This window comes from Lagenorhynchus albirostris, chromosome 1 (assembly GCF_949774975.1).
Source record: "Lagenorhynchus albirostris chromosome 1, mLagAlb1.1, whole genome shotgun sequence".
Lineage (NCBI taxonomy): Eukaryota > Metazoa > Chordata > Mammalia > Artiodactyla > Delphinidae > Lagenorhynchus > Lagenorhynchus albirostris.
The window spans coordinates 90,673,558-90,700,861 of record NC_083095.1 but is presented as its reverse complement, the minus strand read 5'-3'; the positions used below and the strand labels follow the sequence as shown (position 1 = coordinate 90,700,861).

The window sequence follows — 27,304 nt, the reverse complement described above, 5'->3', positions numbered from 1 at the left end:
GCAGATTGTTTTGTTTCTTTCTGCCGTCTGTGTTGTGGGCCCCTGATGGTCACAACTTAACATACAGTTTCAGTCAACCACTTGGGATTTTCTCCATCAGAGTTAGCTGAAATGTGTTGGCCTATAGCTGAAGCTACTTCAGGTCCATCAACCTGTGCTTTTTGCACCTCTAAAACATACAAACACCTCTTTGTTACATATCATCATAAATATTGATTGCTCACTATGACAATATATGGCTGTGAAATTTTTACAGCTCCTTCCATCAAGCAGTGGAGGTCTTTTCTCCCCTCCCCGCTGGATCTGGGCTGGCCCTTTGACTTGCTCTGACCAAAGGAAGTGACAGACATGATTCTGTGTGGTTTCCACGCCTCTGCGTGAAGCGGCCTTGGAGCTTCCACTCTCACATTCTTGGGACTCTACACCTTGAAGCAAGCCTAAGATAGCCTCTTTGAGGGAGAGACAGGGAGAAAGACAGACAGAGATCCTGTTACAGTAGAGGTCCAGTCATCCCAGACATCCCAGCTGAGGCCCAAGGTATGTGAGGCCATCAAAGACCAGCCAGCCTCACGGATAGCTCTACCAGCTGATGGATTGCAGGTGCGTGAGAAACCCCAGCCAACACCATGTGGAGCAGAGGTGAGCTGTCCCAACTGAGCCCTCCCCAAATTGCCAACCTATAGAATTGTGGAAAATAATCGTTGTCAGCCATTAAATTTGGGATGTTGTGGTAGACAGAATTTTAAAGAGGGCCCCCTGCCCCGCCAAGATTCTCATTCCCTTCTTATTTAATCAAATACTAATATAGGTACTGCTGTGAAGGGATTTTTCAAATATAATTAAAGCCCCAAGTAGTTGCCCTTGTGATAGGGTCCTGATGCAATCATTTAAAGTGCTGAAGCGAGCACTTTAAAAGCAGCGAGTTTTCTTTCGTTTTTCTTAAAGGTTTTCTTAAAAGTTTTCTTTCTTTCCTGACAAGGAATTACTGACAGCATTTCGAAGAGTGGCTCCAACCAGCAAGGGAGCTGGGGCCTCAGTTGTATAACCAAAACTGAATTCTGCCAACAGTCTGAAAGAGTTGGAAGCAGATTCTTTCTTAGAGCCTCCAGGTAAGAGCCCAACTCAGCCGAGAACTTCTTACAGCCTTGTGAGACCCTGAGCAGAAAACCCAGTCCAGCATACCCACAACACTGACCTATAGAATCATGTGCTAATAAGCATCTAGTTTGTGCTAATTTGTTCTGCAGCAATAGAAAATTAATACAAGTAATTTATTTCAGATGACGGATACGCATACTAACATTTTCATGACACACAAGAAAGACATAACATAGAGCAGTGAATTTTAATTCTGGCTGCACATCAAAATCTTGTGGAGAGCACTTTGAACATACCAATGCCTGGGCCCACCCCAGAGATGCTGACTTAATTGATTTAATTGTTCTGGAATGTGGCCCAAGCATTGGTAGGTTTGAAAAGCTCCCCAGGTGATTCTAATATGCAGCCAAAATTGAAAACCACTGATATAAAACAAATTCTGTATGGGCAAATAGATAGATGAGAGAGATTTCCACCTCATCACCCCTCCACTGTGAGATACCTACCTTCAGCATGTTGGTGACTCTATCAGTTAGGGTGCTTTCAACTGGAAGAAACAATATGCCATCAGCCATGGGACAACAAGAATATTAATCTCTCCCTTCATAGGAAATTCAGATATGAGGGGCTTCAAAGTTGGTGAGTTCAGAAGCTGTATATAACCATCTTTCCTCTGCCTCCTTCAGCATGTGGGCTTTTCTCCCAGTTTACTTCATGGTACCAAGAAGGTACCTGCTGATTCATGCACCGTATATCACTTGCCACCATCCAAAGGAGGGGAGCTTCTCCTCATGTATTCCCTTCTATTAGGGAAGGAAAACTTTCCCAAAGCCTTCCCAGACTTCTGCTGGCCAGAAATGGGTTACATTTCCATGTCCTCACTGTCAAAGAGACTGGAAAAGAAGTACTTGTCATGTTAAGCCTCTGTAGTGGGAGGTGGGCTCTCCTAGCAAGTTCGCAGCAGGAGAAGAAGGGTGGAAGTTACTGGGTAGACTACCAACCACCTTGATTCTTTCATGCACACCCTTATGCTCATATAAAGATACATGTTTATGTATCTCTATATACATGTACACACATGAATAGAATTACATCATAGATCGTCTTTATTGTGGTCATTCTCCCTCTCACATTCTAGTATTGTTATTATAATAGTTTTAACTTATTCTGTTTTAATCCAATAACAAATGTTCACACCTGGTGTTTATCCTTTAGTAATGTTCTCAATGCATACATAAATCATCAAAAATGCATATACTAGGACTTCCCTGGTGGCTAATAGCTAATGGCAGTGGTTAATAGTCCACCTGCCAGTGCAGAGGACACAGGTTCGATCCCTGGTCCCGGAAGATTCCACATGCTGCGGAGCAACTAAGCCCACGTGCCACAGCTACTAAACGTGCACTCTAGAGCCTATGCACCACAACTACTGAGCCTGTGCTCTAGAGCCCACGAGCCGCAACTACTGAAGCCTGCGTGCCACAACTACTGAAGCCTGTGAGCCTAGAGCCCATGCTCCACAACAAGAGAAGCCACCGCAATGGGAAGCCCACGCACCGCAACGAAGAGTAGCCCCTGCTCACTGCAACTAGAGAAGGCCTGCGCACAGCAACGAAGACCCAACACAGCCAAAAATAAATAAATAAAAAATAAAGTAAATTTTAAGAAAATGCATATACTTATGTGGTGGAGAGGGGGTGTCATGGTTTATTTACCAAAAGAGGATCATATTGTATATTACAGCAGTTCTTTCAAGCCAAATACATGCAAAACACAGGTATTTTTCTTACTAATCTCTAAATATTATCTATTACTGCCCAACTTTTCTCAGTTTTCCCTCTCATTCATCTCTCCTTTCCACTCCTTCAACTTTTATCAGAGTCCAATTAAAACAGTACAAAGTAGCTTACCTCATACTTTGTTGTTTGGGATGTGAGGGCAACATAGTTATGAAGCAAAATATTTTCTAACTACTCCTCTATCTTTCAACTAGTCGCTTGCACTTAGAAAAGTTTTCTGGATATTTGCAAACGAATCAATGGACAAAGGATTAATCTCCAAAATATATAAACAGTTCATGCAGCTCAATATCAAAAAAACCAAAAAACCCAATCAAAAAATGGGCAGAAGACCTAAATAGGCATTTCTCCAAAGAAGACATACAGATGGCCAAGAAGCACATGAAAAGCTGCTCAACATCACTAATTATTAGAGAAATGCAAATCAAAATACAATGAGGTATCACCTCACACTGGTTAGAACGGGCATCATCAGAAAATGCTGGAGAGGGTGTGGAGAAAAGGGAACCCTCTTGCACTGTTGGTGGGAATGTAAACTGATACAGCCACTATAGAGAACAGTATGGAGGTTCCTTAAAAAACTAAAAATAGAATTATCATATTTGGTAATTGACCCAGCAATCCCACTACTGGCCATATATCCAGAGAAAACCATAATTCAAAAAGACACACGCACCCCAGTGTTCATTGCAGCACTATTTACAATAGCCAGGTCATAGAAGCAACCTAAATGCCCATCAACAGATGAATGGATAAAGAAGTTGTGTATATATGTGGTACATATATACAATGGAATATTACTCAGCCATAAAAAGGAATGAAATTGGGTCATTTGCAGAGACGTGGATGGACCTAGAGACTGTCATACAGAGTGAAGTAAGTCAGAAAGAGAAAAACAAATAATGTGTATTAATACATATATGTGGAGTCTAGAAAAATGGTACAGATGAACCAGTTTGCAAGGCAGAAATAGAGACACAGATGTAGAGAACAAACGTATGGACACCAAGGGGGGAAAAATGGCAGGGTGTTGGTGGGATGAATTGGGAGATTTGGATTGACATGTATACACTGATGTGTATAAAATGGATAAGAACTAATAAGAACCTGCTGTATAGCACAGGGAACTCCACTGTACAGTAGAAATCAACACAGCATTGTAAAACAACTGTACCCCAATTAAAAGTATATATATTTAAAAAAAGAAAGAAAAGTTTTCTGGGTCTCCCGATATTCCCATGTAGCTTTTAAGATCCTTTATTCTCTTTCTACTTTCTCAATGAAAGCCAGTAGTTAATTTTGTCCCTCCTAAGCTGCTGGAAGATGCATTCTCTCCTAGGGGAATGTAAGACCTTGGGATGATGTTTTGCATTTCCAAAGATGCCATATTTCCCCATGACTTTTGCTACCCAAATGGTAGAAGTTCCCTATTGCAGGACAGAGAGGAATTCATTCTTTCCAGACTCTCTTCTTTTCCCATGTCTATTGCAACATGGAAAGGAGTTTCTTCACAAAGCTCTAAAATACAACCATTCTGCCAAAGAGTTTTGTTTTGCTTTGTTATGTTGTTGGTTGTTTTTAGTAGGTATGGCCTTTTCTGTTATCTTTTTTAAATTATTATTAATTAATTAATTTATTTTTGCTGTGTTGGTTCTTCGTTTCTGTGCGAGGGCTTTCTCTAGTTGCGGCGAGCGGGGGGTCACTCTTCATCGTGGTGCACGGGCCTCTCACTGTCGCGGCCTCTCTTGTTGTGGAGCACAGGTTCCAGACGCGCAGGCTCAGTAGTTGTGGCTCATGGGCCTAGTTGCTCTGCAGCATGTGGGATCCTCCCAGACCAGGGCTCGAACCCGTGTCCCCTGCACTAGCAGGCAGATTCTCAACCACTGCGCCACCAGGGAAAGTTATCTTTTAATCAGATGTGAACAAAACCAAAGCGTTGTTAAACAAATTTATATACATAGTAAACCTGAGTCCTTTCTGTCTAAACAACTCCCTAAATATACTGATGTCTGAGTAAAGGAGAGAAGAAAAGAAGCAAAAGATCTGATCATCGGAAAAGACACAAAACCATTCAAAAAAGATTACAACAGAATTGTGACTCCTGGTCACCTTCAATTCAGGCACAGGGCAACAACTTTGTCAGACCAGGGCCTGATCAGAGTCTAATAAGATGTGAATAACGCCTAGAGCAGCCAGGGTTTCAAAACGTTGTAACCAATGTGTTTTCAGTGTGCCCAGGCCACCCATTTTAGATTTAGAAATTAAAATGATTCAATTGAGGTGATTTCATATGTAAAGATGAGGAAAGTACTCTTCCTTTACAAATAGCTCTTCATCCCCTGGCATTAGGTGACCAATCTAAAACCAAAAGACGCAAGTCCAGTTATATGATTAATTTACATTTTTTCAACAATGGGAGTAATTTTCTCTTTAGTGGTTTCATTCTCCCTTTTGCATTGTAAGCTTATTTTCAGAGAAAAAGAACTTCCCACTGAATTGTCTTGGCTATCGATACTCTATATAAGTTAGAACAGCAGAAATGCCAATAAAAAATATGACATACAGCTAAGACCTTAAATGCCATGTTAGAGGTTGAATTCCATTTTAGTCTGGCTACACTGGTTAAGATTACCCAAAAAACTTCTTTAATCCCTTTAAGGTGGTCCATGCTACAATAGAGAGGAGGGGACAAAGTCACTTCTTCAAAGGGAGAACTTGTTCAATTCAGAAAATTCACTTTAAAAAAAGGGAGGGGGTCAGTGGGAGGGGCGAGGGGAGGAACCACAGGGAATTTTGGAAAGAGGTGTGGCTTTTCTGACAGCCTTAATTGGCATGCTGTCACAGAGGAGAGGATTTTGCTCTACTAATTATTTTGTGTTTTCACGAGTTGTCATTGCCGTAACAATCTCATTGTCCCCAGAGCTACCTGTTCTCTATTCACGCGCTTCCTAGCTTTCTGTTATTCTGGAATCCAGGGAAGAGAAGACAAAGGAGAAAATGGGTCTTTACAGGTTTCTGTGTCTGTGCCCTTTGAGAATAAGACCAAGGCTGACGCAGCTTCTCCATTCTGAGGTCCTGCTCTGGACTTAGCATCTACTCATGCCCTGCTCAGCTGCTGCCCAGGCCGCTCTGCCTGAGTCTTAGTTCTTTCCTCGGAAGCCTCTTTTCTGCCTTTTGGGATTTTCACAATTTTCATATTTCACCACGTCAGTCCTAGGATCTCCAGCTGAAAATGAAATACACTGTTTAAACACCTTGGAAACCAAAGGACACCAAGGTCAATAACCACTGGGACATCTCTCTCCCAGCTAAATCAAACCTTCCCGGAGTTTGTTTCCAGTGGTGGACCGATGTCACCTTTTCTTGAGACTAGAAAACTAATCAAAGTCAGGGGCTGTCTCCAGGAGGTTTTTTTTTCTCCTTTTTTAAAACAAATTTAGAAGAATCTAAATTAAAGACATTTCTCCAAAATACATGTTTGAATGGGGCACATTTCAAAATGTTAGTTTTAATGGTTACAGCCAGTTTTTAGGATTTTGTGTGTTTCTTTCCAGACTCCCTTCTACATGTATACTTACATTTAAAATAATTTGAATTCCATTGTTTTCTTCAGTTAAATTTTTTACCATTTTCATTAAATAAATTTATGGTAAATATTTATGTAAATTATGCCAGCTTCAAGAGTTCAACTGTTTCTACCTCTCTGGAGATGGGTTGCATAGGTAATTGGAAATAATAGCTTAATAAGTCCCAGAATTCAGATGGGCTTATTCAGGGGGCAGCCTTCACTTGGTCAGTCTGAGAGGCTGTCATTAAGTCAGGTTGAATCTTAAGGTTTGACTTCAATTTTATGAGTTGCTGTAGGTATGTAACTGACCAACAAACAATCCAGATTGCTTAGATCAGCTAATGGTCCTGTCTCTCAACCTGAGATGTCCTTGAATTTTGGAGCCTAACTCAGATTCCAAATGCACACTAACGCCTGAGGCTTTCAGGTTTGCAAAAGTACCCCGTTTCCATTTCCTTTTTACACTTTCTAAAGCTCTCCCAAACCTATGGCATGCTCCATTCAGAATGTTAAAGAATTCTCTAATCCTCTTATTTGGGAACCTGATTTGCAAATGCTAAGTGGTATATGCTTCTGCTATGTTTAGTAGCATTAACGTTTGCAATTGTCTGGTCAGTCTCTGCCACTTGACTTAGAATAAAACCCTGAGGCAGTCATCAAATTTGCTCCTTCAACAGACACTTTCTATGTTCTTATTCCAAACCTCACAGAAGCCTAGGCAGCTCAGATCATCAGAAAACATTTTCTGTTACGATAAAGTGTGATTCCTATAGGTCTCCCAACCATAGGGAAAAGTGGAAAAATTATAACCGTGTTTAACTCCCCATATACAACCCCAGCTCAACATGAAGAAATTCCAAAATAAGAAATAAAGTGAATTCGCCCCCAAAGACTCTGACAGTCCACAGATGTAGATCTGGCAGGATGCCCAGAAACTTAGATGGGTACAATTTGGACACATCAGGTTAGTTTCTTTTAACATCTCTAAATTCATCCTCTCTGGTTGCTTTCAGCCTACAGTACTGCATCAGCTCAATCCAGGGATTTTTTGTTTTTCCGAATAATTGATTTGGCATGTTCTTTATGATAGCCAAGCATGTGACTGATTCACTAAATGTTTCATTTTTCACTTGGTATTTGGCACATACCCCTGGATACTGTAATTATTCTACCCTTTTTGTCTCTCCTCGTTATACGTGAAACACTGGAGAGAGGCCATCCTTTCTGATTGAACACTGATATTCTCTTTCAGCCCTTTCATGGAGAGGGTTGGTTTCTGCACAGGGCCTGAGTGTGAGAATATGTGGATTAGCCCTGATTTGTGAATTGGCTGTCATCTATATTTCCATAGCTGTCACAGCCCCGCTGATCTCAATTTCTGCACCTGGAAAATGGGAATGACAAATGTTATTCCTTTCCAACAAAAAGCATGTTGAGAATTAACTCACAGAGCTCAAAAGCACCAGGAAAATGTAAGAGGAAACCGTTCACCAAAGCCAAGTGCTGACCCTCTCTCAGGTCCCAGTGGATGTGCCCATCATTGTTTCTAAACAAGAAAAAAAAAAAACCCCAAAGACCCTCAAACTAGAACTGTGATTGATCAGTTGATCAACTGTGAGCTCAGTGTTTATGAGACACAAGGGTAGATATACAAAATGTACAAGGCAGATCAAGTGTCCCTTGGAGTTGTTACATTCAGAGCAGCAGTTTGACCTCTGACGGTTGTGGCAGCAACAGTGGTGGCTTTCCAGATCAGTGCTGTCCAATATAGTACTTCAGTGGCATTGGCTACTGAAGTACATTGGCTACATTCCAACTGCTCAGAAGCCATATATGCTAGTGGCTACCATATTGGACAGCACAGAGTCTCCACCAGCATAGAAACTTTCACTGGACAGGGCTGTCTGACACTGACAAATCTTCCCTCTCACAACTTCTCCAACTGGCCCTAAGGCAATCTTTACAGTAGCTTCAGGTGAGTCCATCTCACACAAATGAACAACAGTCTGAATTAACAGTGCATATGAAACAAATGCCATATTTTCATACTTTCCTTCACCCAAACCCAGCACAAGAGGCTAAGATAAGCCAAAGTGTATGCTACACAGAGATTTATCAACCAATAATCAATACCTAATTCTAAAAAGAATTATATCACGGGACAGGGTCTAGAAATAGTCTATTTTCCTTAATATGTGAGTCCCAGTTGATTCATGGTCTGAATATCCAGGGTTTGACTGCCCTCCCCCAACCTCTCACCCCCCGATTCCTCTGTGAATTAAAGATTGATTTTATTATCCGTCCATTTCCTCCTTGTTTATGGTATCACATCTATTTGATAAAGAAGGCAACGTTAGCAGAGATTTAAGTGTTTTGCATGCTATATATGCAAAAAGGGTAAACATCAAATATAGACACAAGCTAAATGGCTTAAAATGCATTGTTTTCATGCCTTATCTTATTGCCAATCTCATATATACCTCACATCTAACAGGGAACAGGGCTCACACATCCATAAAAAGCTTACAGACCAAGCTATTGAAAGAGTAACATTTAAGCGTAGCATTCATAAAATAGCTAATGGTGCTATAGAGTTGACAGATACCATAGAAGTGTCAGAGAAATGGATGTTGAACCATCTCTTTTCAAAAATGAGAAAACTGAAATCAAGAGAGGGAACCCTCTTACACTGTTGGTGGGAATGTAAATTGATAGAGCCACTGTGGAGAACAGTATGGAGGTTCCTTAAAAAACTAAAAATAAAGGTACCATATGATCCTGCAATCCCACTACTGGACATATATCTGGAGAAAAACATGGTCCAAAAGGATACATGCACCCCAATGTTCATAACAGCCAAGACATGGAAGCAACCTAAATGTTCATCAACAGAGGAATTAGTAAAGAAGGTGTGGTACATATGTACAATGGAATATTACTCAGCCGTTAAAAAGAATGAAATAATGCCATTTGTGGCAACATGGATGGACCTAGAGATCATCATACTGAATGAAGTAAGTCAGAAAGAGAAAGAGAAATATCATATGATATTCTAAAAAGAAATGATACAAATGAACTTCTTTACAAAACAGAAACAGATTCACAGACTTAGAGAATGAACTTTTGGTTACAGTGGGGAGAGAAGGGTTGGGGGGGAGGGATAGTTAAGCAGTTTGGGATTGACATGTACACATTGCTATATTTTAAATGGATAACCAACAAGGACCTACTGTATAGTACAGGGAACTCTGCTCAGTATTACGTAACAACTTAAATGGGACAAGAATTTGAAAAAGAATACATGTATATGTGTAACTGAATCCCTTTGCTGTACATCTGAAACTAATGCAACATTGTTAATCAACTATACTCCAATATGAAATAAAAGTTAAAAAAAAAAAGAGAGGTATAGTGTGCTGCAGTTACTTGATGGGTAGTGGAGTCGGGATTTGAACCCAGCTCCCAGACCTGGACGCAGGGCTATTTTGGACCCCTTGTTCTTTGCCCTCCTCTGATAAGGAGGATGAAGGAGATGAGCTGGGAGGGGAGGAGAAGGGAGAAAGTTGGCTTCTCTCAGATGGCAGAAGGGCGAGTCCTCCTGGTACCTGGCCAGAACCTAGGCCACACAAGGCCCACTACTTTGCATGTGAGACACCCTTTCTTCTTAGCCTGAACCAGCATCTCTTGTGTTGCCATTTCCCAGAGTAACCTAAATGCCAACTAACGGGATCTCTGGAACCAGAGTACGGGTGGTGTGTCTTGGTTAATTCATTTTCTTTACAATGCTTTCCTTATGAAAAGCTTCACGTTCTCTAACTCCATTTCTCTCAAATGGCATCTAAACATTTATCTCGAGGATTCGTAGATGTGGTTTTAGGGGTCTGTAAATCCCCTGAAAATGGAAAATGAAATTCAGCTCTCAGTCCGTACCATTCATTAAATTATCAAAGATGTCCATGATTGAAAAAGGCTAAAATTTGCTATAAAGGAAGAAGAGAAAGATGCGCTTTTTAGAAGAAAAAGAAAGTCACTGAACCCAGGAAAATTTGTAAAATGGCCAGAAGGTATAATAAACAGCAACTTAATAGAAAGAGACCATAGAAATGAAAGAGGATACAATGCTCAAGAAGCCCAGGGAGAAGCAAGGCTGAAGATACATTTCCCTGAATTGTCTCTTCCTTCATTCATCTGTCTAAGCCCAATGACAGCAGCCACTAACTCATGCCATGCTAAGGAAAGAACTAAGTGGAATCATTACTTTACCTCCCATTTCCATATTTGAGGAACGTTATCTCTTACTACATTCTGATTCAGTTGAAACAATGGAATTGAGAAATGCCCTATACCAAATAGCAAGAAATGTTCACAGGAACCTGATTTACCAGCTATAATTTTAAACTAAAATATTAAAAATTTCACACGAGAACACATACCATGAATTTTAAAAATGCCTGTTGAACTAGCGATACGTGGACAAGGTGAGCCACTGGGATGTTGGCCTGAAGCATTTGACTGTTGCTGTAGTACAGTTCATCTGGTTTTCTGAATTATACATTTTTCAGGGGCTCTGCCCAGCCTTCCAAGATGAGAATGGTGGTGTAACCACGACCTGACAGCAAGTATTCCAGGTAAGAATATTTTGGTATATTTTAAAAGAAGCTCTCAAGGATGTTGACTGACTTAAAAATAGTTTAAAAACACGATACCTTCCAGACCTCTTCAACATCAAGAGGCAGGATATAATGATTTGTATATTTTATTTTGACTTTACATGCGGTGTTAAAAACCCAAAGTACATATTATTTACACATCCACAATACAAGTTTACAAGATATCTATACATGTTAAAGTACTCTATAAAACAGTATAGAGCCACTTCACTTTAGGGTTACTTTTTATGCCGTACCATTAAAAAAGATACAATCTGTGTTTACCTTTGCACAAATGGATAAAGCATTTTAAAATTAAATTAACAGGATACAGACTAGATTTTATGTTAGGAATTTCAACATAAATACTGATAGAACTCACATTACAAACTACAAGGCAGCACAATGTTACAAAATGTTATCCGGGTTCACATAGAGTTACTGTTCCACTTTCCGCACGCTGGGATTAATATTGGTAAGGTGAATTCAAACAGGTTTGTCAGTGATGGACTGAGTAGTGTTTATCGTTGGTTGGTTTAATTTATTATCAATCTGTAATACTTTAGTTTCAAAGCTGAAGTGTTTCAAGAACAGAAGTTTTAGCTTTTGAGCTTCCAGAGACCTCAGGGAATTGTGTTCTTTATTAAACAATATTCTCAAAGGAAAAGAATAACTGCATCCGTATTCTACATTCTGCATCAAAATGCTCTGGTCTTCTGCAACCCATCTCCCCCAAGTAATAGATAGCATCACAGGAAAACAGTTGAACTTATTTGTCTGACTAAGTCAGGAGCATTCCTCTGCCTTGATACTTTCTAGATGAGGTTCAGTAAACCGTGGTGTGCAGCATATGAACCGAAATCGTCATCAGGGTTGCACATAATCAACTCTAAGTGGCTTCTGCAAAACTACAAATAAATGACTGTACGGTTTCCGCAGGTGTCACATTACCCAGGAAACCTCATTTGACTTCACATTATCACTGTTTCATCCTTAAGAAAGTAGGAGTGGAATGTTTATCGTGGCAAAGGATGTAATGCAGCTATTTGGATAGATTGTTTTACCATTAACTGTTCTAGATTGTTAGGATTTTTTAAAAGTCTTTTCAGGTGCTGGTTGAAAAACATTTACAACTGGCACTCAGTAAATGATGTGCTATACTGAAAACACTTGACATATTTGAGTACTTCTATCATTCTCATGAATAAGGCACAAAATGCACAGATTTAGGTAAACGCACATGTAATATGTACAGTATACTGTCATTACCTGCATGACTCAGGAGAAAATTCTCACATCACACAACATAGACAACGTGATTGCACCACTGTTAGGTTTTCACAGACTGTTTCTGCTAAGCCAATTACAACCCTCTCACATCCCCTTCTTTTGTCTTCTGTTTTGTGTGTGTGTGTGTGTGTGTGTGTGTGTGTGTGTGTGTGTGTTTGTTTTACCTTGGGGTTAGGGGGAATTAAAAGAAGAGGAATTTTACTACATGGGAGAAACAAAACACCATCAAAATAAACCCTCGTTAGTGTGTCCAAGGTTGAGTAGAGTGATTCCGGCCCGGATTCACAGTGGACAGGTGAATTTCACTACTGAATACTGGTGGATGAATCAAGGATACCTCTTATCATCTCCATCTCCTTAAGCTGGCAAGACTATTATCGAAGTTTTAGTGAATAGCAGCACAAAATTACTTAGAACTCTTACATTCTGGCATTGGGTAACACGTAAGTCAAGTTAATCATTTTGACCATCAAAATCAGCCTCGGTTTTCTTTCTTTCTCAAAGCTGAACCCAATGGACTGCTGTGGGAAGAAGTTATTGTCTCTTGTTCAGTAATGTGCGATGTAAATAACTCCATAGCACTAAAAGATGCAATGGGCACCTAAACAAATCCTAGTGGAGACAGAACACACACACACACACGCACACACGCACACGCACACACGCACACACACATGCACACGCAACACAGTTCGTTGGTGGCATGAAAAAAAATGCCACACGTAAAAAAATGCTACAGTTTGGGTCAAAGACTGAATTTTTAGCAAATTGTTTGGTAATCTACAACTTCTTTTCTTTGAGACATTACCATTGTTTTTTGACATTTGTGCAAGAGGCAAGGTGAATGCATACATATTAAAATGTTCACATTTAATGGGAAGACCACACAGAATGGCAGTCTAAGTTGAACCCATTTTCAAGTATTTGCTCACAGACAGATTCTTCTGAGCACTGTATCAGCTCTTTATACTGGTTACAGGTAGCCCCTCGGAGCCACATCTCTCTTTAGTTTCAAACAAAAGAAATGGAATGACCAGCACCTTCCTTTGTTTTCAGGCAAGTACACAGAAGCCTTGCTGCAGTAGCTACGTATGGCAAGTTCTGATGTTGCCAAAGTTAGGAAGCGTTTCTTTGGCCACTTGGTTCTCTTAAAATACAAGCGAGTCTCTTGTCTTAATGTACCCTTACAACATCATCCTCTCAGCAACATGGACAGGATAAAGCCACATGGGGAAGAGCACACTTGAGGCCTAGTAAGTATATTTGTTCAGTGGTCTGACAGATGGGGTTTGGGGAACAAATGAAGGCTTTGGTGGTACATCAGGTTTTAATGACGGTGTCCTCTTTAGTCCCGTCCTGGGAAGGGTGCCATTACTGGTGTAGCTGCTCTGTCTGGAGAGGGAAGGCTGCAGATGAACACTCACCGGCGTTCCCTGAATATAGTCCACCTTCGCCCCTGCGGGGGTGGGCATGTAGCCTCCACGGTTCATACTAGGCTGTCTAGATAACAAAACACCATTTGGTGAACTTAAGTTTTTAGGCATAGCAGATATAGAGTGCCTCTGGGAGGAATTTTTATGATAACCCCTTTGTCTTTCCAGAGAAGTCATTGGGACGCCAGGAGTGGTGGGGACGTCCACTCGCTTGGTTGGGCTATTTCTGGGGAGAGTCGAGGGAGGAGAGTAGAGTGAGGCCTCGCGGTTAGGGACCTTGGGCGGGACCTCAGACATAGGTCCCACGGGATCCAGCATTAGGGTCTGGTGGGCCATTTGGATGTCTCCCATGATGGCTTTGGGGTTACTATTTGGGTCATTTAGATGCTTCAGGAGATCGTTGAGGGTGTTTCTGGAATCCACAGACCGCCGGTGATCCCTTTTACTGGATGACTTTGCAAGAGGGTGGTCAATGTTCTGAAGTTTCTTTTCAGCTTTGTGAGCATTGGAGTTTGAGAAAGATGTGTTGTAGTCATGGGTAGCATTAGGAAGGACAATGGCACTGGGGATATGTCCATGACTTAGTGGGGAATGCGGTGGGGGACTAGAAGGAAAAAACTGGGGGGTTTCCTTCCTTGAAGCCCCATGGCCGTGGGCCTTGTCTGAGTGGCTCTTCATGGCCTGCAGGGTCTTCTGGTGAAGCACAGGTGTAGACTCAGGTGTCGGGAGAGCAGCCAGCTCGGGAGGTTGGCCTCGATGGTCCATGACCATGGATTTCGTATCTCCACTGGGTGGCAGCTCTTTCCGACTGGTCAGCAGGTTACTATACAATTTGGGAGAATCTATATTCTGTTGATATTCCTTGACTGGGCTGTCAAAGAGACCATTCAGCTTGGCAAAACTTCCACTGGAGTCCGTGCACGACTGGGCAGATTCTGCATCTTTATGGATCTTTCTGTTTCTCCGAACAAACATGTCACGATAGCAGTACACTGCCACACCTGCAATGAATGCACCCAAGACAAAAGCCGCAAAGACACAGGTGATGAGGACATTCATGTGGACCATCTGGTTGGACTCTCCAGACTGGACTTCCCATCGTACACCTGCAACAGACACACAGGAGAAGAGTCTGAGTGAGGAGCTTCTTTAAAACAATATGAGCCAGCAAGTGGCTCCCACTGAACCAACACTACTTTCACATGGTCCGTATGCTTAGCTTGGAGGGTGAGGTGGACTCCAAAATTCCATATTTTTTCCTTTAATCCCAATAGGATCCCCAGAGACATTTATGATCGCTACAAATACCAGGACAATGCTAATCTTCCACTGATCTGTATTTGTCTTTTCCCCTCCAATCCCTCTTAAATAGTTGTTACATAACATTCAAAATTTTAAGGGTTTCTACCTAAAAATTAGAGCTAGAAGGTATATATTTTCTAAGTGGCCCATTTTAAACTCATAAAATGTTTTTTTCTCATGATTTTCTCTTAATTCATAAATCAGGATTAAAGGGCAGCTACTGGGATTAGGGAAATGTATGAATTGGTATAAATATATATTTTGCTAAAATAATTATGCTAATGCAATTATGCCATCTTAATTAGAATGAAAGTATATAGTTCGTTCACCAACTAAAAGCATCTGCTTGGTCACTGTTAGCTACAAATATAGCCTCTCATGTTTACTTTGATTTTTTTTTTTTCATTCCATCTTGGAGTGAAGCACTCTTGAATTGCCTGCTATGAAAGAAATCCAGACAGTCTAAGGAAATATACTATGTTAAGTAATATTATCCAATTGTCTTAAGATATTTAAGAAATATCTAAATTAGACTAGAAATAGAAGAGTGAATTAGTTTATAATTATTGGGATTTTTAATGCAACCACAGACATCTAGACATGTTAGTTTAAGAGGTATCCAAGTCTGTTACATGCTACAAGCACAGCTATCCCAGAGTAAGGTAAGTCAGAGTGATTTGAAGATGCTGTTGCTTTAGGTTAGTACTAAGGCCTTTGAACATTAGTTGTTTTTCACCGATGTCGAGGGCTATGGAATTCAGTGGCATTGTGAAAGACAAAGAAAGAAACGTAGAGAGAAATGGAATTACTAAAGAAAATAAAGGAGGAAGAATGATTATAAAACTGTTTACAATGAAAACAAATAAAACCAAAATCAATAGATGTAAATCATAAATGACAATGCACTGCTATAAAAACTGATTGGAAACCTGATACCACAGTTTGGGAAGCACTAAAGAATAGATTTTTTCCCAGAGTGATCTGTCTAACAAGGTAACTCAGCAGACAGCTCTCTGATAAATGCTTCTATTATGGGCTGAAAATGATAGTTACGGACGAGCACTCTGTTAGGTTTCAGTGCTTGTGGCATTCAAACAACTTCGCGCCTCCCGTACTTTTCAGATTGCATTGTAAATTGCAGCTAAACAAAAGTCTGGGAAAGCCTCCTCCACAAAACATCCGATATCAGGATATTTGCAATTAATGAGTTTTGCTTTTGGATATCGCTGGGACGACCCTCGGAATTCTCTGATACCCAGCAGAGTGTAGCTTTTTCAGACAGAAGCCTACACGGATTCGATTGTCTGAGTGGCTGTTTAACCAACTCCTTCTTCAACAGCTTTCCACCTCTTCCATCGGCTAAGGAATGCACACTCCACATAACCACAGAAAACCGGTGTGAGTGTGGCCAGCGGCGGCGATGGTAACAACAGAGGCAGCTCCGTCCGGCTTCACCTCCACACGTTCCTCAGAGATATTAGGAATCAGGTTTCCACTCAGTGAGAGATGAGTTCCCTGGTGAGGCCTTACCCTTTGGGATACCTGATAAAGGATCAGTAAAATCAGAAGTGTTTGGGTCATCTTGAACTACAAATTTCCGGGAGCTGGTCAGTTTAGGTCTCCAGGTATCAATCACTTTAGGTGTAATTTCTGGGATACTTGCCATTGTGGTAACAGAAGATGAAGATACCTCCATGTCTGTGGTGGCAAACAGATTTTTATTAACATGGGTAGTGACAGCGGATGGCTTCTGACGGGTCTGTTGTATTTTCAAGTAAAGTTTAAGCAAATTTTATGAGAAAGCCTGTTCTAGGATTTCATAAAAACACATCCAAGGAGATTATACCAAATCCTTTTCTTGCAAGGGAAAAATATAAGCTAAAAATGAACAATAAAGACATATTAAGCAGATTTCGAACTTGAAGACACTGAAAATACTCCTCTACGAAGCCTCTGCGGTGATTAACGACACTCATGGAAAAGGTACGATGAATCCCAAAGACTAATTGCTAGTTTCTCATCCTTTTGTGAGACGACATCACTTCTTTTGTGTATATTTATTTAAAGCATTTTCATAGATGGTTGGAAACTGTATTGCCTTCACTGGGGAACCTACAGTGTAACGTCATCAGAAAACACCTGATTGGGTCTGCATAAACACTTGATTTTAGACCTGACAAAGAGGCTGTCCTGCTTTACCACAGACATCTTGTCTATCTGTAGATTACTGACTGCACTGAGGGCTCACCAACCACGGTAAAGCACTGAAGCAGGGATGAACCTTGTCCGTGCCTTCCAAAATGCCCGGGGAGTTTCTTCCAAAGAGTTAGCAGCAACTCATGCAAAAGAAATGGCATTCACAAGCTGAATAAGGATGTTCTGATACACAAGATCTTCCATCCTTTTCTCCCCTCTGAGGAATAAAACTGCTGGTAAGTTTCAGAACCAGCAACAGGATCGGGAGTAACTTAACCTCTTTGTGTGTCTATTACTGATTTCTGCCAAGCAGATTTTCCCTCAAAATGTAAGCATGTGATCTTAGGTTAAACCCCTGGAGACCCCAATTCAGACTGGTGCAACGGTCAGAGATGAAGACTCCAAAACGGATGCAGACAAGAGGGGCACTGGAAGCCCAGCGAACATCTTAACACATCAGAAACCAGCTTCATTCGATGGGAACCTTTTTCACACCACTGAGACCACAACATTCAAAGGTTTCTAGGATCACCACAAACCATTCAGAAAAGATCTCTCAAATTTATAAATACACATTTTGGGGAAATGTGTATTTGTTTACTAGGTCTTAGGAAAGGTGAGGAGAGAAGGGGTAAATAATGAAATTCTGCCATCCATTGAGTATAGATGACCAGAGGGAACATTCACAATGCACAGGGGTGAGAGAGAAGAAAGCTTGGGTGGACGGGCGTGCAGCTGGAATGCAGCCTATGTTAATCCATTGGATTTTTCTTAAAGGATGTGCCTTGGTCAATGATGGGCTGTTAACATGCTACACAGGGTGAAGTGCTGAATAAGAAAAAGTCTTTCGGACCATCAGGGGGGTTATGAGTCAAAGCAGAAAAATGAAGGGCTGCCAAACTGTGCAAAAGGAAGGGAGAAGGGGCTGAAAATGCTGAACTGAAGGAAAGAAAAGGTTGTTAATTCAAAAAAATGAAAAAAAACTAACCAGATGTTGGACCGCCAAATATTTTGTAATCTGGTGTAGTTGAAGTAGGCAAAATTTCTAAAAGAATTAAAGGAACAAGTAATCAGTAAAAAGTAACCAAAAGAAAGCAAAAATTTACGAATTCCAATTAACTCAAAAAGTCAAAAGAAAGGACTATAAATTAAAAGAGTAACCTACTGCTTAGACTACCTTTCTCTAGATTTCCTACAAGATTGTAAATGGTGAAGGAAAAAAAAAAAGTAAGATTCTTCTCTAATGTATCCCCATGACCAAACAGCTCAGCTTTTGTGACGTTTAAGTTAAATGCTAGGTGGCATGTGTCCTGAGTCATTATAAAAGGCTGATTGTAAAATAATGTTCACGTGCAAATGTGGTCAAAAAGAAGCACCAGGAGGGAAAGGAAGATTCGGTCTTACCATGGCAGTCCCCTAGATGGGCTGTGTTGCCATATTCCGTGTCCTGTTCAAATCCTCCAGCGCTGTGGTTATGGAAAGCAAAGAAGTCTTCAGTTAACAGCCTTCATAGGAACACAAGTGACAACCAGAGCAGAACCAAGAACACAGATGGATTAGTAAGAATGAGCAGACAGAAAATAACAAAGGACATTTCAACATAGCCTGCTAAAATGAGTATTTCTAGTAAACATTTGGTAACTAGAATGTTTAAGAGAGCAGAAGAGAATTGGTTCTTTCTCTCCATCCATTTCCCGTAGGTATTTCACTGTCTACAATCTCCTTTCCCTCTCACAGCTCCAGATTTTCTTTTTTTCCTTCTCCCATACAAAACAAACAAACAAAAAACAAAAAACAGAAAAAAGGAAAGAAAGAAAGAAAAGTAAAGCAAAAAAGAAAAGTAGTGCTATTGGAAGTTTTCTAAAATTTCTAGCTTTAGAGTCCCTGGAGAAGATAGAAGCACATCTGGAGAAGATCTCAGCTAATGTGACAAAGTATACTTACAGCATCCCTGGGGTCACTTGACCACAGGCCCCTGGGCTTAACCAGCCACAGTACGGGTCTCGAGATGCAATACAAGACCTGTATAAAACCAAACAGAACATAACTTGAATTTTCTCATCATCAAAGGTAATGATGCTGTAAGACCCGGGATAAGGAAAGAAACATCAGCCTACTTTTTACATGATGCGTAACGCTCACAGCGACTGAGGGGGATGCGGATAACACAGCTAGAGAACGCCACGTATAAAGCATGATGAACTTTATCCAACTGGAGTGAGATGACCCTTCTGTCCTCCTCATTCTCAGCATTGCACCTATATTGTGGGAGACATTTTGAAGATAGACGTTAAGTAAGTCAAAAGCTACAGGAACTACATGAGCCAAGTGAGCTTTGGTTTTTGCAATTATTGAGAGCCGGGGAGGCGTTAAGGAATACTCTCAGTAGCAAACCAGGCAAGCACGTAGTTTAGGAAGTAATAATGATGTGATTCATCTTCTACTGCTCTGCATGGCTGGTTTAATTTCAGGCTGGACAAAGGGTTTTTTAAAGATTGGCTTCCCGTTCTGATGATCGAAGGGAATTGCATTTGTGAACAGCATGTTAGACTATAGGGAAGAAAAAGGATAATGTTTTAATGCATTTAAATCTTCCTGTGCTAGATATTTCTGGATCTCTCCTTAGTCTTCTTTGCTCCATTTCTCTCATCTATTTCTTGTTTGTTTTAATGGTCCACATAATTTTTTATATCAGTGGTTGGAAGAATTATGGTGTACTGTGTGTGTGTGTTTGCAATCAGCTGTCTGCTCCACGTAGCATCCTGAAATATATCTTCAAGGTAAGAGGGTGGTGATAAAATATTCTCATTTTCCATAGGTGACAAACAAGGGCTGAATTATTTTTAAACTCATCACTGTCTACCCTCCAAGCCCTAGCGGACTCAGGAAAACAACAAACCCGGGTTTTATTTCAGTGAGGAAAAAAACACAACAAAACACTGATATGCCAAACCACTGCTAATTTAGAGGGCTGGAAGGAAATGACTAGATGAAACACACACTGGAAGTACTAGAAAGTGTTCTCGTATAATATACCTACTTTGCATGGTTGTACGCTTCAATCTCTTCCAGTAACACGCTGTCATTCAAAGAGAAAGGACTGGTTTTTGCCAAAACTTTAAGTACCATGCCAGCTTCCGAGCCAACAAAGATGACTGTGTAGTTCTGGTGGGGTCCCGCGGAATGGTCAACGGCGATGGCCGTCAGTCTGTACCTGCCGGAGGAGGGGAGCCAGGTCAGGGGGGCGGCCAACAGGAAGGGAAGCCACTGGATGGGAGAGGGCCCGTGTTTCTGCACAGTCTTACCTGATCCGAGTCTTTGTGAACCAGGGCTCGTCGGCAACGGGTGGGACGGCGGAGTCCATCAGGGGGTGGGATTTAATGAACGACAGGGTTTCATCCGGGAAATCAATGGAGGTTTTATAAGCTTCGGCAAGCCCATGCTTTGCACAACAGCCAGGCCTGAAAGGAACATAGTGTGTTTGGTCCCCCCTCACAATCTGTATCTAGGGATTAAGTGTCCATCGTGGAAGACGAGGTCAAGAGAGAAAGGAGAGTGAACCAAACCAGAGGAGCGATGCTATTTCCCTGAACTCTGGGGGCTCTCCATATTCAGGCTCTCAGAGTCATATTCACTGACTTTCTGTCTGTAGCGCTGCACAGGGACCCTTCTTGGAGTGGGAGGTTGGCCCAGCTGCTCTCTGAGGACGGATGCTTCCCATGACCGGAGGGTTTTGTCAAAGACAAAAATCCTCTCCGTTTTTTTTTTTTTCTTACCTTGGCTTCGGTACTTTGTCTTCAGGGACTGCTGTCCAAACAGAATCTGGAGTTTTCTGTTCTTTAAACCGTCCTCTGAATACTTTTTCAATGTCATCCATGCTAAATGCACAGACTGCAGAACCAGGAATGCTGAAAAAGAGGAAGGGTATCAGGAGACAATGGGCCTGTTCTTGGCCTTTTGAAGCGCCGGGGATCTGTTCTCACCTGTTGAGCTGTGTGGTAAACACCCCGACCACAGTGGGGACGCCATTGATTTGTATTATGTCTGTGACAGACTGCAGAACATCAAAGTAGAAAAAGGAATCTCCGGGGACAGAACAGTTAAGACGAGCCTTCAGAAATGAAGTCCAGTGTTTCTCCAGGACCCGCTGGGAGCCACCCATGTCGTTTTTACATATGCGGGCCACACGGGAATATACAGCCTGCCCACGGGACAAAAGCAAAGCAACGGGGTTATGAGCACGTTGGAAGAACGGGAAGAAAAAGCTGCCAGATAAGGGAGGGATGAAACATGCTAAAGATACATGTGGTTCAAAAGACTCCGGCAGCCTTCTCCCTAGGGATCTGTATAGTAAGAATGTCAACTAGATTCATCTGTGAGAAAAAAGGGCCATTTTCCTGCTCTGCCAAACAAGCTCCATAAGAAGTGAGCTATCGAACGGCCCGGCTGAATGGAAACCATTCCCATGCTCTGTTCTCATATTGTTAACAAAATGCACCATTCTTAAACCTGGCATAGAAGGGGCCGCAATATTTTAGAATCATATGGGCTTGTACTGAAGTATTCAACAGTGAACAGGGGCCCTTACTTTCCATCCTGCCTTCTGACGCTGAGAAAGAATAGCTATCAATAGATTCTAAAGAGTTAAAGAAGCATCCGTAGCTCAAGGGAGCCTGCAGAACATTCTCTGTAGTAACAGGAAAAGAAAAAAAGAAATCTCAAGGCCCAAGGCTGCTGTTCCCACTCTGGCCATTGTGCAGGCATTCCACAGCAATTATTCTCAGGGTAAGCAACTCACCTCTCTGCACTTGGCCCTAAATGCTTTGAGTGCTGGAAAATATGTAAAGACTTTACCAAAGCGGGCTCAATTCCATGCAGTATGAGTGCACAATCATATACTTGCCTTGCCTAAATTATTATGTTCTACAGCAATTTCTCGGAAGAAGAAATAGACATAGTTTCCGTATTCTATGGCATGAAGAAAGTGCGGCTCTGAAAGAGAAATTGAAAACAAGCTGGTTCCTAAAGGATAAAGGATAATTCCTAAAGGATAGTATCAGACCCTGACTGCCAGGCATGACTGACAGATGTCACACTGCTACATTCAAGCCAAGGAGAACTCTGATATGCCAGCGAGTCTGTGGATCCCAGTATGGGTGTGCTGAAGCTTCAGGGAACCCAGAGTCTTTAATGTTAGCTAATGGACTAGAAAAAGCCTACAGGGAAATGAACTACAACAAAGGTCTTTGTTTCAACAGATTTATTCATTAACTTGGAGTTAACTAGGGAAGGAAACTTCTTACGCTGAAAATAAAAAATCTTGATTTCTAGACTCCAAAGATCAAAATAACTCTGCAGATACGAACTACTGATTCCCAGGGTTCACTTTCCAGGGTAGGTAGATGGAAGCGGGCAAGGATTATTACATGCATTTAGAGTTAGGCAAATGGCACACAGAATTGAGATCTTTTTTTTGAGGTCACTTAGGATAAAAATCTACTTTCCTGACGTGGCTACTGGTCTCCTCATCCCCCATTAATGCTCCGTTCACAACCAAGGCAGCTTGTACTTGGCTCTAAATAAACAATATAAAGTCATGCACTGAATTTCCTGATGCCCAGGTCTCCTGTTCCCACTCGGCCGTGGTACTTCCCTTGGTGATCTCCCAAAGCCGTTCTTCAAAGATACCTTTGATCCACTTGGAATCATATTTTATAGTACGAAGGGCAGATCCATCGCCCATGCTTCGGTAAATAACGGCATCGCTGGCCAGGAAGTCAGCCACTGTGGCAGAATACAGCTTCCCATCTGAAACCGAAGTTATAAATTAGATAAAACAGCCATAATTATCCTAAGTGTGTTATCTTATATAGTGTATTATATCCTCTGGAGTGATTTCACCTACATCATTGCTACATATACAAATAAATCTAAACCCGATGCTCATAATCAACCTGTGACAGGTTGACCCACGGTATTATCTAAGTTTACGGATGAGGGATTGAAGCACCAGAAAGTTAAGCAACTTACTCAGCGTCACTGGCCTAGTTAACAACAGAGCCAAGTGTCAGAATACTTATAATATGCTCACTTTTAATTCCTCTTTTTTGAAAACTTGTTCATAGCTTTTAGTCTTTTTTTTTTTTTTTGCGTTACGCGCGCCTCTCACTGTTGTGGCCTCCCGTTGCAGAGCACAGGCTCCGGACGTGCAGGCTCAGCGGCCATGGCTCATGGGCCCAGCCGCTCCGCGGCATGTGGACCGGGGCACGAACCCGTGTCCCCCCCTGCATCGGCAGGCGGACTCCCAACCACTGCGCCACCAGGGAAGCCCAGCTTTTAGTCTTTGAAGCACCTGTGTCAAGGTAGCTATCCTAGTTATGAGCTTTTTTCTTCCTTTAAATTCCTTTTGCACCTTCAATGTCATTAATCATTTATATTCATTACACTAAAGAATCTTACCGGCAAAAAGGGCAACATTGGTTTGTCTGGCATCAAATGGGCACCTTGCCAAGCCACTAATTTCTTCCCCATCATACTCTAAGGTATTCAACTACAAAAGAAAAATAAATAGCTAGTGTCACATCTGTTCAATGTACATGTTTGAAGGCAATACTGCTTTATTTGCACAGAAATTCTACGGGAAGAATTCTGTCTTTATTCCTCCATAGCATTAGAGATAAAACAAATTACTGGGTCTATAGGAGAAAGGATTTGACGCTAACGACATTCCCGTAAAGGAAGAAAAGTTGATTTAAAAAAAGCACATTGTATAAAATATACTTACCCTATAGTATCTACACATGGGATTAAAAGCATTGGTGCCACAAACAAAAACCATCTCATCGTTTCTCGGAACAAACACTTTAATAAAGTTGTGGCATTCATCCTAAAGAAAGTAACAATTACATTAACATTAGACATTCCATATGCTTACACTGTGGGCTCAAGCCCCCACAGAGACTCAGTCTAGTAGGCACTTGTTTGTTTCACTTACTTTATGCTTGCCTTTCATAGCACAGTTTTCTCGATCCTGTTGTCTTGACCGCCATGTCAGTTTCTGTATCAATCAAGCAAACCAAAGTTCAATATTTTAAATATCGAGGGGAGAGGGACATTAACCAAGTTCTGAGAGAGTGCAAATAAATTTGCCAACTCCACTTGCTCACCTTGTTTGGTATTACTTCTGTTTTGGGGATTTCATTTAAGTTTACCGTATAAACTTGATCCCTGTTGGAAACAAGGCAGTAAGTCATATCATGTGAATACATAAAAACGTTAAGCTGATTCTTATTTTATTTTTACAGATCTGCTTTTATGGTGTTTTGGAGATCATTTGGATTTTCTCTGTCTCCAACAAAGTCAACAAAGAGTGCTTTTTCATTAGTGAGTCGCTTTTATATATCACTGTGGTTAGGGAGCAAAGAAAGCTCTTCAGGCATGGGTCAAACTGCTACTTGGTATTAGCACAGACATACTTCTAATATTTGCTTGAATAATTCCAAGTTAAAAAAAGAATAAAGAATGATTTTTTTCTCCTGCTGCTTTAGGAATAAAGAATGGTGCATGATTTCTTGATGGCAGTAATAAAATAAGACTGCAAAAGGTTTTTGCTATATTTTGTTCCTGGTACATAACACTGACTCTTCCGGGTGAATATTTTTGGCTACTTGCAATTTTTGATCACAATACATATTAGTTTTTCATGAACTAGACACATTAATGCAAGCACCACAAGATAAAAGAATTTTAATCTAATAAACCAACGAGAGGAAAATTACCTGCCAGCAATATAAAGTGTGTCTCGAATTTTCAACATCAGCTGAAAGTCCAGCCTATGCTGTGATTCATTGCCTGAAGGGCATCCTCTAAAAACCGGATATTGCCTTGAATCTGCAAGTAAAAATGGGCTAAACCGTCAGTCAGGATTACGGAGCTGAAAAATCGATATACAGCATTGATTAGCTGTATATACTAGTTGTAAAAGGGTTTTAACTAAATTCCCCTCTTAAGGTCTTGAATATGAATGAATAAAGGACAGTGAATGTCAGCAAATGGTCTTTTTCTTTTAACTGAAAACATATAACCTATATATGGGCTGCTTTAGAAAAGCACCTAACTAAACTGTCCCATTTTCTCCAGACGCTAGGAAATGATTATGGATAAATTAGTATGTAAAACATTATAAAGACATAAAACGCTCTCTCTCTTTCTAAAGATGAATATGCTTAGAAAATCAAAACCAAAAAAGCTTCCTTCTTAGAAAAGGAGAATGTTCTTTAGATTACTTACAGTGATAGTCAACAGTATTAAGGGGTTCATCGTCTTCAGGAAAGCTGACTGCTCTCAGCTGGGAAATCATCAGAAGCAGCATGTAGGCACAAAGCAGGAAGAACCTCATGGTGGGCCAAGATGAAATCAGAGCAGCCCCTCCTCAGAAATCCCACTTAGCTACGGGAAAACAGAAATAGTTTGGAAAGATCTCTCTGCTGTGATGAAACTGTTTTGTCATTTGCAATCAGCTCAATTTTCACCACCAGCTCTCCAATGCCCCCCCTCCCATCAGAAAGATGGCAGTGGTGGAGGAGGTATCTCTGAAAACACAGGCCAAAGATGGAACCATGCCAAGTCTGATGAAAGCATCTGGTGAGCATATTGAAATTTGAGGCCAATTTGCAAGAGTTTTTGAGGTGACTACATATGTTATCACAGCAAAATCACCAGAACCACAAACAGAAATGTTGGTGGCTGATAAGAAGATGAGCAAAGTTGGGATTAGAATTTTAATTAAACTCCAATCTGCTTCCCTTCCCCCATCCCTGAAATAAATCCAGTACAGCTCGTCTCTGCCCCCTCCCCCCTAAGATGCCCAAGCTGCCTCGAGAGTATCCAAGGAGCTATCAGTCCTGTTGCCCCTCACAGCCCCTTGAGGCCTGCCAAATTCCCAGCATTATTTAAGCCCTACCCCTAAATTCTTAAGTAGAACAGTTCCCTAAGCTTGGAAAGAACAACATGAAAGTAATGACATGAATGACCTTGAATCAGGGTGAAAGAGAATTAAAAGAAATGAAATGAGTTCATGATCAATCAATCAGAGAGGGGCCGGGACGCAGCAGCACAGCTGACACCAGATTACTGGGGAAGCCTATATTTTTACATAAAACCATTTGGACACAAACCAATACCCTAAGTATGCCTGTCCTCTTAGCTTTATTAAGCTTTAGAGCCATACAGGGCCTTAGGGACCATCTAGTTCAACCCCCTCATTTTTCAGATAAGAAAACTAAGACCTGGAAAAATTAAGGGACTCGTTGAATTTCATGGAGCTATTTAGGGCAAGATCAGAGTCCAGACTCACATCACCTGAGTCCCCATCCAGGCCTTTTTTCATCAAATTAGATAATGAAATTAAATGGCTGGGGTTTTTTTTTCTTAGAAAATATAGCACTCCAAAAAAATCTTTGGGGGGGGGGTAATGAATATACTCATTATCTTTACTGAAGGGATGTTTCATAGGTGTAGGCATATGTTAAATTTTAACAAGTTGTACAATTACATATGTGCAGATATATTGTATGTCAGTATCTCAACAAAGCTTATAGTGTTAATTGTACAATATTAGCTGCAAAAATCTTTAAGTGTTATTATTAGAAAAATAAATTAAGGCCCTACTGGGCCAATGGGTATTTTTGTGAAACTGTAAAATTTCTGCTTCGCAACAATATCACTCCTTCTTCAACAGATACTGTCACTTAGAGCTACTATACTGAACAGTAAAACATTTAGCTTTAACCTCAATCTCATATATCTAAGAACTTTAGGTGTGATCATGAGAATCACTTCAAATTCTGGGGGAGTACAACCACTCAACTAAGTACTTCCCATGCCTCTTTCATCTTAATGTCAAAAACACAGATGCACACACATGCATTCTATACAACACTCTCAGTATTTGTCTTTCTAACTAGAGTA

General features: G+C 41.0%; 1 protein-coding gene across 3 annotated transcripts; it reads right to left on the bottom strand.

Annotated features, from left to right (window-relative positions):
• Positions 1–11,205: 11,205 nt before the first annotated feature.
• On the bottom strand, positions 11,206–25,733 carry SEMA6D (semaphorin 6D). 3 transcript variants are annotated; one of them, XM_060149400.1, is made up of 18 exons: positions 25,625–25,733; positions 25,114–25,225; positions 24,502–24,562; positions 24,330–24,392; positions 24,120–24,221; positions 23,795–23,885; positions 23,024–23,143; positions 22,239–22,327; positions 21,319–21,536; positions 21,112–21,243; positions 20,641–20,796; positions 20,376–20,549; positions 19,453–19,593; positions 19,280–19,357; positions 18,740–18,801; positions 18,324–18,380; positions 16,670–16,837; positions 11,206–14,943 (listed from the first exon to the last, which is right to left on the bottom strand). In XM_060149400.1, exons 1-18 carry the CDS (start codon positions 25,731–25,733, stop codon positions 13,655–13,657), a joined length of 3,222 nt encoding a protein of 1,073 aa, XP_060005383.1. In that variant the 3' UTR covers positions 11,206–13,654. The 3 variants fall into 3 exon arrangements, with proteins under 3 accessions (XP_060005383.1, XP_060005379.1, XP_060005386.1); XM_060149396.1 differs by lacking the exon at positions 16,670–16,837; XM_060149403.1 differs by lacking the exon at positions 18,324–18,380.
• Between the last annotated feature and the right edge of the window lie 1,571 nt (positions 25,734–27,304).

Coding starts and splice junctions, on each gene's coding strand:
- SEMA6D (XM_060149400.1), bottom strand. CDS start 25,733: ATGAGGTTCTTCCTGCTTTGTGCCTACATGCTGCTTCTGATGATTTCC. Junction 20,550..20,640: donor TTCACAAAGACTCGGATCAG/GTAAGACTGTGC, acceptor CTCCTCCGGCAG/GTACAGACTGACGGCCATCG. Junction 18,802..19,279: donor CAAGTGACCCCAGGGATGCT/GTAAGTATACTT, acceptor CCATAACCACAG/CGCTGGAGGATTTGAACAGG.